The sequence below is a fragment of the Podarcis raffonei genome, chromosome W (assembly GCF_027172205.1).
Source record: "Podarcis raffonei isolate rPodRaf1 chromosome W, rPodRaf1.pri, whole genome shotgun sequence".
In the NCBI taxonomy this organism is placed as follows: domain Eukaryota; kingdom Metazoa; phylum Chordata; class Lepidosauria; order Squamata; family Lacertidae; genus Podarcis; species Podarcis raffonei.
Genome location: NC_070620.1, coordinates 10,733,764 through 10,748,061, shown reverse-complemented (window position 1 = coordinate 10,748,061; position 14,298 = coordinate 10,733,764). Strand labels below are relative to the sequence as shown.

At 42.9% G+C, this 14,298-nt stretch overlaps 1 protein-coding gene across 1 annotated transcript in view; it reads right to left on the bottom strand.

Moving 5' to 3' along the window:
* The window catches only part of LOC128406122 (inositol polyphosphate 5-phosphatase OCRL-like), a 47,460-nt gene extending 34,590 nt beyond the window's left edge, over nt 1-12,870 (bottom strand). The window contains exons 1-3 of the mRNA XM_053373146.1: nt 12,788-12,870; nt 12,538-12,705; nt 308-409 (exon numbers count right to left, since the gene is read on the bottom strand). Coding sequence (XP_053229121.1) covers nt 308-409; nt 12,538-12,705; nt 12,788-12,870 — 353 coding nt within the window. The remainder of the gene's footprint in view (nt 1-307; nt 410-12,537; nt 12,706-12,787) is intronic.
* Nucleotides 12,871-14,298: the final 1,428 nt, after the last annotated feature.

Here is a 14,298-nt window from a genome sequence, read left to right as displayed (position 1 = left end):
AAGTGCCATCAGACACAATACACATCCCTAGCACTGAGGCCATCCTTCCCCCAGAGCCTCCTAGGCCTCTGGCTATCTTTGATGCTGCTGTAATTCACTGCCCACAGGGTGAAAGGATGGCACTGCCACATTCATTATGGCAGAAAGTTGCTTCCTGGCTAAAAGATACAAATCCTCAGGATTCTCCTATTTTGTTCCAAGTTGAAAGCAAAAGTCTTCACACAACAGGACCTCAGTTTAGAAAGTAGCTGTGTGGAAACAAAGACTCTGAGAGAGGGCTCTCTGAAAAGCTATTATGTCTGCTCACCCAATGCAGTAGATATCTGGGGGTTCAGGGTCACAGTTCAGCCAAGGTTCCAATCCACTGTCTGGAGACTGCCCATTCACATTCCATGTCCCCACGAAAATCCTGCAAGGAAGAGAAGGATGTGGAACTGCAGGAACCACCTGCGACATCGGGGCCCAGTACGGGCCACATGATCTCCTGCAATGATTTTGCAAAGTTTTTTGCAGATAAAAACGCTCAGATTCGGGAAGAAGTAGACTCCACCGTGGGAGCAGGGCCAGGGCGGGAGAGTGCTAGAGTCCTGTCTAGTCAAGTTGTGTGGGATCAATTCCAATCTGTTACCTCCGAGGATGGGGACAGGCTGCTTGGACGAGTGAAGCCAACCACCTGTCTCCTGGATCCTTGCCCATCCTGGCTTATAAAAGCTAGCCGGGAAGGACTGGGCGATGGGCTTCGTGGGGTGGTGAATGCTTCCCTCCATGAGGGAGCCTTTCCAGACCTGCTGAAAGAGGCGGTTATTAAACCGCTTCTTAAAAAACCATCTTTAGATGCGGCCACGATGGCCAATTATCGCCCAGTCTCAAATCTTCCATTCTTGGGCAAGGTGATTGAGCGAGTGGTTGCTGAACAACTCCAGGCACGCCTGGAAGAAGTGGACCATTTGGATCCCTTCCAGTCGGGATTCAGGCCTCATCATGGGACTGAAACTGCCTTGGTCGCACTGGTTGATGATCTCCGGCGAGCTAGGGACAAAGGTGAGAGTTGTTTCCTAGTTCTGCTGGATCTCTCAGCGGCCTTTGATACAATCGACCATAACATCCTTCTGGACCATCTAGAGGGGCTGGGAGCACTGTTATACAGTGGTTTCGCTCCTTCCTCCTGGGCCGTGTTCAGAAAGTGGTGGTGGGGGATGAGTGTTCAGACCCCTGGGCCCTCACTTGTGGGGTGCCTCAGGGTTCTGTCCTCTCCCCCATGCTTTTTAACATCTATATGAAGCCGCTGGGAGAGATCATCAGGGGGTTTGGACTCCCAGTACGTTTCCGAGCACAATTCAAAGTGTTGGTGCTGACCTTTAAAGCCCTAAACGGCCTCGGTCCAGTATATCTGAAGGAGCGTCTCCTCCCCCATCGTTCTGCCCGGACACTGAGGTCCAGTTCCGAGGGCCTTCTGGTGGTTCCCTCACTGCGAGAGGCCAAGTTACAGGGAACCAGGCAGAGGGCCTTCTCGGTAGTGGCGCCCGCCCTGTGAAACGCCCTCCCATCAGATGTCAAAGCGATAAACATCTACCTGACATTCAGAAGACATCTGAAGGCAGCCCTGTTCAGGGAAGTTTTTAATATGTGACATTTTAGTGTATTGTGTATTTTTCATCTTTGTTGGAAGCCGTCCAGAGAGGCTGGGGAACCCAGCCAGATGGGCGGGGTGCAAATAATAAATAATAATAATAATAATTATTATTATTATTATTATTATTATTATTATTATTATTATTATTATTATTATTATTAGACTCCAATCTGAACAGACGTGCTGGTTAAATATGCAAAGACAACAGGAGTGTGTGGCAGGTAGGATTACAAGGGCAGGCAAGATCAGGACCAAGAACGAACAAGTAATACCAGCCACTTCTTCCTCAACTTAGCTATTCTGGGCCCCAAATGAGCTTTGCTAATGAAAGAAAAAAAGCTTTTTCCTTGTATTTTTTAAGATGTGTCAGCCAGCCTGATATTTAAGCACTATCCCAGTAGCCACAGGCAACCAGAAATTCTTTGAAGGCAAGTGAGTTGGTTGATCTCTCCATTCTTCCTTCACCTGGCAACCTGGTTTCCAGGCTGGCTTTCAGGGAGCAGAAAACCACCTCTCAGATCTGCTGTGCCAAGCTTGTTTGCTAGAAGATTACCCCGTAACACCCTTGTCCTCTTTGCAAACCTCCTAAATGGCTAGCATTCTGTGTTTCCATGCTGGCCATGAAGGAATGGGCATTCCCCACTCTGAAAACAGCACAGAAATACAGCCTGTCTAGTAAAGCGGTAAAAAGAGCAAGCTAAACAGCCTCTGTAAAACAGTAAGATCTGAAGCTGCTAACCACATACTGATAAACATATCATAAAAGCAGACATTTAAAACAAATGGCCACTGGGTACTACTAATGGTACGAGGAAATAACCAAAGCAAAAACTTTGTCTGAAGTAGTAAGCTTAGCATTATAAGGATGACCCACACCAAGTTTTTTTTTTGGGGGGGGGTCACACCTCCCTGTCCTCCAGCACAGCTTTTAGGAGGAGTTCCAAAGGTTTTGCTTCAGTTTTGGATTAACTGCATCTTGTCACAATGTCTGAAGCTGCACAAACCGCTTAATTTGAACCATGGCTCATTGAAACAAGCCAACTTCCAATCATGAGTTTACAAAGCTGGTAAAATTAACCACCATAGGATCTGGACACACCAAACTGTGGTTAATTTAAAATACAAGTGGAAGCTTCCAAATCCACTGAGTGGTAGCATAGTCAAGACCGCATTTTACCAGCTTCTTTACAAGAATATCATGGGGCACCTTGTCGAATGCCTTGCTGAAATCAAGGTAGGCTACATCCACTGTGTTCCCTTCATCTACCAGGCTTGTAATTCTGTCAAAAAACGAGATCAGGTTAGTCTGACATGACTTATTTTTCAGAAATCCATGCTGACTATTGGTGATCACAGCATTCCTTTCTAGGTGCTCACAGACTGTTTGCTTAATGATCTGCTCCAGAATCTTCCCTGGTATTGATGTCAGACTGACTGGGCGGTAATTATTTGGGTCCTCTCTTTTCCCCTTTTTGAAAATAGGAACAACATTTGCCCTCTTCCAGTCTACCGGGACTTCGCCTGTTCTCCAGGAATTCTCAAAGATGACTGCCAGTGGTTCTGAGATCACATCTGCCAGTTCTTTTAATACTCTTGGATGCAGTTCATCTGGCCCTGGAGACTTGAATACATCTAAACTAGCCAAGTATTCTTGTACTATCTCCTTAGTTATTCTGGGCTGTGTTTCCTCTGCTGAATCATTTGCTCCAAATTCTTCAGGTCGGGCATTGTTTTCTTTATCGGAGAAGACTGAGGCAAAGAAGGCATTGAGGAGTTCAGCCCTTTCTGTGTCCCCTGTTTGCATTTCACCATCTTCTCCTCTGAGTGACCCCACTGTTTCTTTGTTCTTCCTTTTGCTACGGACATACCCATAAAAGCCTTTTTTGTTGCTTTTATTATTATTTTTTAAAGATATTTATTAGAATTTTACAAAATGAAAAAAGAAAAAAGAAAAATACAAAGTAAAAATAGATTAAAATTTTTTTTCCATCTTTCCATCACTTTGTTTCGTTTGCTTATTTCCTGGACCTCCTCACACCTCCCTTTTTGTATTCCAGTTCAGTTTGTTAGTTCAGCAAATCCTTCCCCTCTTTGTTTATCCTAATCTTTAATCTTAAAATAATATAACATTAAATTTTTGTCTGTTAATAGTCCATTTTTTTCATACTCCTTATAGCGTTATAGCTAAAAACCACTTAACTTTCATCCAACATCATTTTAACACTCATTAATTTTACAATATTTCTGTAGGTAGTCTTTAAATTTCTTCCAATCTTCTTCCACCGACTCTTCTCCCTGGTCTCGGATTCTACCGGTCATTTCTGCCAGTTCCATGTAGTCCATCACCTTCATCTGCCATTCTTCCAGGGTGGGTAAATCTTGTGTCTTCCAATACTTTGCAATCAGTATTCTTGCTGCTGTTGTTGCATACATAAAGAAAGTTCTATCCTTCTTTGGCACCAATTGGCCGACTATGCCCAAGAGAAAGGCCTCTGGTTTCTTCGGGAAGGTATATTTAAATACCTTTTTCATTTCATTATAGATCATCTCCCAGAAAACCTTAATTTTTGGGCACGTCCACCAAAGGTGAAAGAATTTACCTTCAGTTTCTTTACATTTCCAACACTTATTATCGGGCAAATGATAGATTTTTGCAAGCTTGACTGGTGTCATGTACCACCTGTATATCATTTTCATAATATTCTCTCTTAAGGCATTACATGCCGTAAACTTCATACCTGTGGTCTACAACTGTTCCCAGTCAGCAAACATAATGTTATGTCCAACATCTTGTGCCGGGTGCAAGTAGATAAATAGGGACCGCTTACTAGCGGGAAGGTAAACGGCGTTCCGTGTGCCGCGCTGGCTTGCCAGATGCAGCTTGTCACGCTGGCCACGTGACCCGGAAGTGTCTGCGGACAGCGCTGGCCCCCGGCCTCTTGAGTGAGATGGGCGCACAACCCTAGAGTCTGTCAAGACTGGCCCGTATGGGCAGGGGTACCTTTACCTTTACCTTTATTATTTGATAATAATGAAGCCAATCTCGCACTTTGTTTTTTAATTTCTCAAAACTCTGTAGTTTCAATATGTCTCCCACTTTTTCCAAAATTTCCCAATATTTCGGCCATTTGGCCTCCATATTGAGTTTTTTCTGAGCCTTCGCTTCCATCGGTGACAACCACCTTGGGGTTTTATTTTCAAGCAAATCCTTATATCTTGTCCAAACATTAAACAATGCTTTCCTGACAATATGATTTTTAAATGCTTTATGTGCTTTGACCTTATCATACCATAAATATGCATGCCATCCAAATACATTATTAAAACCTTCCAAATCCAAAATGTCTGTGTTTTCAAGGAGTAGCCATTCTTTCAACCAGCAGAAAGCTGCTGATTCATAATAAAGTTTAAGGTCTGGCAGGGCAAATCCACCTCTTTCCTTTGCATCTGTTAATATTTTAAATTTTATTCTGGGCTTCTTGCCCTGCCAGACAAATCTAGAAATATCTTTCTGCCACTTCTTGAAACAATCCATTTTGTCCACAATTTGCAATGTTTGAAATAAAAACAACATTCTTGGCAATACATTCATCTTTATCGCAGCAATACAGCCTAGCAGTGAAAGCTTCAAATTTGACCAAATTTCTAAATCTTTTTTCACTTCCGACCAGCATTTTTCATAGTTGTCTTTAAATAAGTTCCCATTTTTAGCTGTCATGTTAATCCCCAGGTATTTCACTTTCTTAACTACTGTTAAACCTGTCACATTCTGAAACCTCTCTCTTTCGATCGCTGTTAAATTTTTCTCTAAAACTTTTGTTTTTAGTTTATTCAATTTGAATCCTGCAACCTGACCAAACTCTTGAATCAGTTCCAAAACACTTTTGGTACTAGATTCTGGCTCCTGTAATGTCAGTACTAAATCATCTGCAAATGCTCTCAGTTTATACTGTTTAGCTCCAACTTGTACTCCTTTAACCAACTGGTCCCTTCTAATCATATTCAGCAAAACCTCCAGGACTGATATAAAAAGCAATGGAGAAATTGGGCAACCTTGTCGTGTTCCTTTTTCTATCTTAAATTCCTCCGTAACCTCGTTATTAACAATTAACTTAGCCTTTTGTTCAGAGTAAATTGCACCTATACCATTTCCAAATCCTTCTCCCACCCCCATCCCCTGTAGGTTCTTCTTCATAAAACTCCAAGAGATGTTGTCAAAGGCTTTCTCCGCGTCCACAAATATCAAAACTGCCTTAGTATTAATGTTCACCTCTAGCTTTTCCAAGATATTAATTATATTCCTCAAATTATCAGACAAATGTCTACCCGGAAGAAAGCCTGCTTGGTCCTTATGAATCTCTTCCATCAACACTTTTTTTAATCTCTTGGCCAAAATATCTGCAAAAATTTTGTAATCCACATTGAGTAATGATATGGGGCGGTAGTTCTTAAGCTGGGTTTTTTCAGTTTCTGTTTTCGGTATAAGTGTAATGTACGCTTCTTTCCACAATTCTGGTGCCTTTTTCCCTTCCAATATTTCATTACAGACTTCCTTTAAAGGTTGTACTAACCATTCTTTTAAAGTTCTGTAATATCTTGAAGTCAATCCATCTGGTCCTGGAGATTTGCCCAATTGCATGTTTTGAATGGCACCTTCTATTTCCTGTTCAGATATTTTACAATTCAGCATTAATTTATTTTCTTGAGAAATTTTTTGTAATCCATTCATCTTCAAAAATCGATCTATGTCAACTTCTTTCTGTGGCTCTTGTGTGTATAATTGTTTAAAATATCTCTGGAAACATTTTTTAATCTCGGCTGGGTTCTGTATGTTCCTTCCTTCCACTTCTAAATTTGTAATAGTATTTAATTTTTGTCTTTTTTTCATTTGCCAAGCCAACAATTTCCCACATTTGTTAGCTGATTCAAATGTCTTTTGTCTCATTTGTTTAATTTTCCATTCTATTTCCTGATTCATCTTATTCATATATTGAACTTGATATAACTTTATTTCTCTCAGGATCTCTTGCGACTTTGGTTTTGCTCTCAATTTCTTCTCACTTTCTTTTATTTTCTCCAAAATTTTGTCTTTCTTCTCATTTTGGCTTCTCTTCTTTATTGCATTCTGTTGTATCAAGAACCCTCTCATAACGGCTTTGCTTGCGTCCCAGATAACTCTTTTTTCAACATTAGTGTTCATATTTATCTCAAAATAGTCTCTGATAGTTTTTTGGGCCTTCTTTATTACATTTTCATCTCTAAATAAGGTGTCATTCATCCTCCATCTAAAAGAGCCAGTTGATATTAATTTCATCTCCATCTTCACAGCATTATGGTCAGAGCAAGTTCTTGGGCAAATTTCCGCCTTCTTTATCTTTGGTGCCATTCCTCTAGTTACCCATATTTGGTCAATTCTGGTCCATGTCATTTTGGCTTCAGAAAAGAAAGTTCCCTCTCTACCCAAGGGATTCTTTGTTCTCCAAATATCAACTAAGTCCAGATTATCTGTCATCTCGAAAAAAGTTTTCGGTAATCTACCATCCTTGGTGACCACCTGTCTTTGTGCCTTATCCATATTTGTAGATACTACTCCATTCATATCTCCCATCAGAATCAGGTTATAATCCATGTAGTTCATTAAGGTCTCATGCAACTTTTTAAAGAATTCAGATTTCCCCTCATTCGGTGCATAAACTCCTACTCTCAAGAATTTCTCTCCTTGAAATTGAATTTCAATTGCTACAAATCTTCCTTGGTCATCTTTAAAAATAAATTTCAGTGATAATCTCTCCTTTGCATAGATCACTACTCCTCTTTTCTTAACTTTGTCAGATGAAATAAACTCCTGTCCCAATCTTTTGTTAATCAGTACTTTTCTATGTAGCCTTATCACATGTGTTTCCTGTAGGCAAATCAAGTCCAATTGTTCCTTTTTCAATAAATGAAAAACATTTTTCCTTTTCCGGGGGGAGTTGAGACCATTACAATTCCAACTTAATAGTTGCAGAGCCATAATGAAATTACTTTACTTTTCCTCCAACTGCACCAAGTGTCTGTTCTTGTTCTGTGGGTGGCGTCACTTTCTCTGAACCAAGCAATCCAAAAGATAAGTTTGCTATGTCTAGCATTCCTCTTTCCAGTGCTTTTGGCTCTTCCCCAGATTCTGCTTCTTTTTGTAAATCTTCTCCGTGGTCTTTCAAAAATCTTTCTTTGTCATCAAGTGAGCTTATCTTTATCTTCCTTCCTTTGTATTTAAAAGACAGGCCTTGAGGGAATTCCCACCTGAAAATGATTCTATTACCTCTCAACAAAGCGACCAGATCTCCGTAGTTAAACCTGAGGTCCAAATATGTTTCGGGATGTCCTTAAATATCTCAACACTTGACTGATAAATTTCCAAGGTCCTTCGGAAGTGCAGATTCAAGATTTTATCTCTCTCCTCTTTTGTTTGAAGAGTAATGAGGCAGTCTCTCACCTTATTCTTCTTTCCTCCTCTTCCAAGTCTAAATGCACTCACTATCTTAAATTCGTCCTTCCCTGAATCTAATTGCCAAAAGTCTGTAAATTCCTTTGTAAGAAAGTCAGCCAAGTTGTCTTTCTCAAGTTCAGGTACAGCCCTGATCCTCAAATTCGTTTGTTTCTCCTTCAATTCAACAATAGAAAACCTCAACCTGTAGTTGTCAAGTTGTCTGTATATCGGTGGTATCTTCTCTTCAGTGGCAGTTGCTATCTCCTTTGCTTCTTCAGCAGTCTTTCGAGTCTGGGTGGATTCTTGAAGCAATTTCTCAATGGACTCTGTGTTGGTATTCACCTTCTGTCACAAGTTATTTATGCTTGTAGTGTTTTGGTCAATTTTAACTGATGCTTCAGCTACTTGTTTGTTTGTTTCAGCTACCTGTTTGTTTGTTTCAGCTACCTGTTTGTTTCAGCTACTTGTTTGGCTAAATTTTCCAAAGATTCATTAATTCTTCCTAATGCCAAAGCTAAAACATCCTCAGACGACATTCCTTTTAACTTCGCTTGTGCAGGTGCAGCCCCTGATGATCCAGGTATTCCAGAAGAACCGGATGCTGATGCCCTTCTCTGTAGCCCTATATGTGTACGAAAAGATTTACCAGACCTCGTTGTTTTCTCTCGAGGCAACTCTGACTTTTCTTTTCCATCTGCCATAACACTCTAGATAAGTCCAAGGTCAGTCCCACAGCTGGGATTTATTATGGAGTGGAAAATTCCCCTGGCTCAGTTATTTTTGTAGCAATGCCCAGCTTCCTCTAGGGGGACACAGTAACAGTCAGACTTGAAACTTTTAAAAATAACCTTTTTAAGTTCCCCAGTTCATAAAAAAACGACTGTATCAATTCCAGTTGCTTTAAAGTTACTCTAAAACCAGAAAAAGTCCGCCAGAAACACTGTATCTCTTTTGCAAAGTTAGCTGTCAAAAGTGCTCAATTTGCCAATAGTGCCTTTCACAGTACGGCATTCATTGTCTCAAAGCAGTCCGTTCCCAGGGTCTAAGCGGTGGATTTTAGCTTCTTTTCCACACTTTTTTACAGGAAAATACAGTTCAAACCTTTTCCCCTCCTCACCTGCAATTCGGAGGGGAGATCTTCTATTTGATGTTAGGATTTGAGCCCTTTTAAAGACGTCTTTCAAAGTTCTAGCTCACAGTCTCTTTGCTTTAATCTATATACAAGAAACGGGAGGTGGACTTCCTGTTTATACCTCCCCGTTTCGGTGCCAAATTGACTCTTTTTCCTTCTTTTAAATCCAATTTTTTTCTACTCACGGGTAGTTGCTTTTTTGTAGCCAAATTGTCCCAGGAAAAAGTCAGCGCTCTCTGGTAACGGCTGTGCGGCTTCACTCCACGGAAGAAGCAGTCCACTCACAGCACCGCGCCACTCTCCCCGCTTCGCTCCAGAGCCCAGAAAAGGGGTTCCTTTGCAGATTGGGGGGGGCGCTGAAGGTGCCCGCTGAGTCCCACGCTCACAGGTTTCACCCGCCTGTGATTTTTAGAGGGGTCCCCACTTCGCCGCAGCGGTCAGACCCGATCCCGCGGAGCTAGTCCCTCAGAGAGACAGAGGGAATCCGCCATTACCGATGGCGCTAACCCGGAAGTCCCTTTTTTTGTTGCTTTTAACCTCTCTAGCAAGCCTGAGTTCATTCTGTGCTTTAGCTTTTCTGACTTTGTGTCTACATGTGCTGGCTATTTGTTTGAATTCCTCTTTGGTGGTATCCCCCCTTTTCCATTTTTTGTACACATCCTTTTTAAATCTTAACTCAGTTAAAAGTTCTTTAGATAGCCACCCTGGCTTCTTTAGGCACCTTCCATGTTTCCGTCTCATTGGTATTGCCTGAAGTTGTGCTTTTACTATCTCCCTCTTAACAAACTCCCAGCCATCATGAACTCCCTTTCCTTTTAGTATTACTGTCCATGGGATCTCACCCAGCACTTCCCTAAGTTTTATGAAGTCGGCTTTCTTAAAGTCAAGAAATTGAGTCCTAGTATGCTTGGCTGCTCCTTTCCGCTGTATAGTAAACTTCAGAAGAGCATACTCACTCGCGCCTAATGATCCTTCCACTTCTACCCCACTAACCAGGTCATCAACATTGGTTAGGACCAGATCTAAAATGGCTGTTCCTCTTGTTGCTTCTCCCACTTTCTGGACAATGAAGTTGTCTGCAAGGCCAGTGAGGAATCTGTTTGATCTTATGCTCTTGGCTGAGTTTGAGATCCAACAAATATCCGGGTAATTGAAGTCCCCCATTACTACTATCTGCCTTCCTTTTGCATGCTTGGCCATCTGTTCCAGGAAGGCATCATCTATGTCCTCTGTTTGGCTTGGGGATCTATAGTAAACTCCCACAATGAGGTCTCTGTTATTCTTCTCTCCCTTAATTTTGACCCAAATGCTCTCACTTTGGCTTTGAGGTTCTAAATCTTGGATCTCTTCACAGGTATACACATCCCTGACATATAACGCCACTCCTCCTCCTTTCTTGTCTGGTCTGTTTCTCTGAAATAGATTGTATCCCTCCATTATTACATTCCAATCGTGGGACTTATCCCACCAGGTTTCAGTAATGCCTATGATGTCATATTTAGTTTGCTGTACCAAGAGCTCAAGCTCATCTTGTTTATTTCCCATGCTTTGCGCATTAGTGTACAGACATTGAAGTCCATTAATCATTGCCCCGTGTCTCTTATTTAATGATTTTTTCCTCCCACCACTAGGTCTGCGTGCTGTTTGCTCCATTTGGTCTATGACATTTGGATGATCATCTTCATCAATTGATAGACTCCTACCTTCAGGAGCACTGTCTCCCTCCCCCACATTAGTCAGTTTAAAGCCCTCCTGATGAGGTTTCTGAGATTTTTGGCAAAAACATTCCTCACAACTGTTGTGAGGTGCAGCCCATAGCTTGCCAGAAGTCCATCTTCAAGAAACTGCAGTCCGTGATCTAAGAATCCAAACCGTTCCTGTTTACACCATTTGCGAAGCCAGCTGTTCACTTCCACTATTTTTCCCTCTCTCCCTGGGCCACGTCGTTCAACTGGGAGGACAGATGAGATGACAATTTGTGCATTTAATTGCTTCAATTTCCTGCCCAGAGCCTCATAGTCTCTTTTGATCTTCTGGAGGCTATTGCTTGCAGTGTCATTGGTTCCCACATGAACCAAGAAGAAGGGGTATTTGTCAGTGGGTTTTATGATTCCTTGCAGTCGTTCAGTTACATCTTGGATCTTAGCCCCGAGGAGACAGCACACCTCCCGAGACATCTTGTCAGGCCCACAGATCACTGCTTCTGTTCCCCTCAGTAGGGAATCCCCTATCACCACTACACGCCTCCTCTTAGGTTTGGTCGGGGTTCTTCCGTGAGCTCTCCGTTCCAAGGTCACCTGCACATTCCCTGAGGACTGACTTTGCTGCTCGTCTTCATATACCTGTTCAACTGTAATGAGGGAGAGATCCTCAAATGGAGTCTGTTCTTCATCTTCCATGCTAGGGGAGAGGACTTCAAAGCGATTGTGTATTTCTAAACAATCAGAGCGAACCCTGGGCCTCCTACTTCTTTGAGTCACGTTTCTCCATATATCTGGCACCTGTGTTGGTGAACTAGCCTCCTTCTCAGGGGTGTCCCCTGTCTCCTCCTTGGTGGAGACGGTGTTCTCTGTTGCTTCCAAGAAAAGCTCCAGCTCTCTAATTCTTTGGAGCGTAGCTACACGTTCCTCCAGTTGCTGGACTTTGTCTTCTAAGAGGGCAATCAACATGCAATTGCCGTGGTAAAGCTGCCTGCAACCTTTGGCAAGATGGCAAACATTGCACAGGAACCGCAGGCGACTGCAGCTGTTCCCTCACCCTCCATCTTGAAAACGTGTCGTTGGGGGTGTCTACAGTGGTCCTCCATCTTAAAAAGCACGAAGACAGGACAAATAACCCCCCCAAAAAAACCTTGGTCTCCCCCAACAAACGTTTGAAACTAGCTCCCCTAAATCTAAAAGATGGATCTTTTGCTCCTCCTTCAGCTGCTGCCCTGCAAGCTCTGATAAGCTCCTCCCACAGCTAATCACCTGACTCAACAGAAACCCTGCCCCCTCTGACCTTTGCACAGGGAGAGCAGCTAATCAGCCACAAAGAAACACACACACAAGAAAACTCTTTTGCTCCTTCTTCAGCTGCTGCCCTGAAAGCTCTGAAGCCACGGTTCAGTATGTGGCACCAAGGAAAATTGCCCACCACAACTAATACTTTAAATTACCCACCCATGTGGCCTGAGTGAACAGGACAGACTTTGCCTGGCACCCAACAATAAAGCTGTCATGTAGATGTCGCTTTCTCCAACCCCAACTATGATACAGGTTCCACTGGTGTTTGCATGGTGTTTGCACTTTTGCATGATCTAACCTGAAATTCTGGGTGTTGACATATTCCTTCTCTCTCTTGGCGAGGACGTGCTTGATGAGTCCCTCTCTCTGTCCGGACTGCGTATGTGTGGAAGGCACAAAGAGCTTGTGCATAGTGTGGGTCACTTGGGGTTGCTTCTTGCTCATGCTCTCCTTGTCACGGATACACCTAAGGGAGATGAGAACAGAACTCAAGTAGTCCTTAAAACCAAGGAGGCGGGAGGGCACAGTACACCTCTAAGGCAACTTACAGCCTGCTTGGTGGCAGCGGTGGGGGTGGAGGCTCCCGGCGGGCACTCATTTGCTGATTCTGCAGGTTTCTTTCCTTCTCCATGAAGTTATCCTCGAATCCCAGAATTCCAGAGAGAAGAAAAGACTTCTGAGGTTAGAGAGGCTTCAGAACCGTTTGGGGAAGTTTTGGGAAAGGAACTTAGAAAATACTTAACTGCAGGAAAATGTTCCTGCCTCCCCACAGCACCACATTTGTCGGACAATTGCCTCTCAGCTTATGCATGTTTAGGAAGGATTGTGGAGGCAACAGGTCCTCCCCTCAATGCCTTTTCCTCTAAAGGAGGTAGACTGGTCTTCTCCAATCCTCTGGCCACTGCTGAGTTTCCCAAACTTGCTGGCATATTGAGTGTGGCACCTTAACAGCATCATCTTTAACAAAATTTAATAGTTCAGCTGGAATATCATCACTTCCACTGGCCTTGTTATTAGCAGTGCTTTCTAAGGCCCATTTGACTTCGCTCTCCAGGATGTCAGGCTCAAGGTCACCAACCACACTACCTGGGGTGTATGAGACATCCATATCTTTCTGGTATAATCCCTCTGTGTATTCTTGCCACCTCTTCTTGACGTCTTCTGCTTCTGTTAGGTTCTTTCCACCTTTGTCCTTTATTATGGTAACCTTTAGTTCCTCATTCTTTCAGCTTTAACCCTTTTCCCGCCTCTATTAATAATTCTCTGTACGTCGGCCAATTTCCTCTCTTATTAAGAGGTTTTAATGCTAATTCTTCAACCGGTGAAAGCCACCATGGAGTTTTGGGTTCTAAAAAATCTTTATGTTTATTCCACACTTTTATAAGTGTTTTTCTTATTATATGATTATGAAAACCTTTGTGTTTTTTTATCTTTCCCATACCATAAATATGAATGCCAACCAAATCTATTATCATGTCCTTCAAAATCTATTATTTCATCTCTCTCTAATTTAATCCAGTCCCGAATCCACGTGATGCAAGCTGCTTCATAATGCAATTTTAGGTCTGGAAGGGAGAAGCCTCCTCTATCTTTAGTATCTATAAGTATTTTGTATTTTATTCTAGGCTTTTTCCCATTCCAGACAAACTTAGAAATATCTTTCTGCCAGTTGCCCTGCCCTCACATGAAGTCTTGGGTTTGCAATTTTGGGAGAGGGAAGACTGTCTGTGGCGCTGGGGAGCGTGCAGCCTGGCGAAGCCCCCTAGATCTAGAGGCCCTAGGCTTCAGCCTACTTAGCCTATACATAAATCCGGCCCTGCCTATGTCACAGTGATCACAGGCCCATTGATCACGTGCAAGGCATTCTGCGTGTTGGGAAGGAGCCTCCTGTTCTGGGCCAGGTGGAAGAGTGACTCCGCCAGATGGTTGAAAGGGGAGGAATGCCCATCCTCAAGACTTCCGGTCGGCGCCAGCGTTTAATGGCGGTCTCCTGCTGAGCTCTGCTCAGGGAGACTACTCCGCGAGTTCGGGTCTGACCGCTACGGCGAAGCGGGGACCC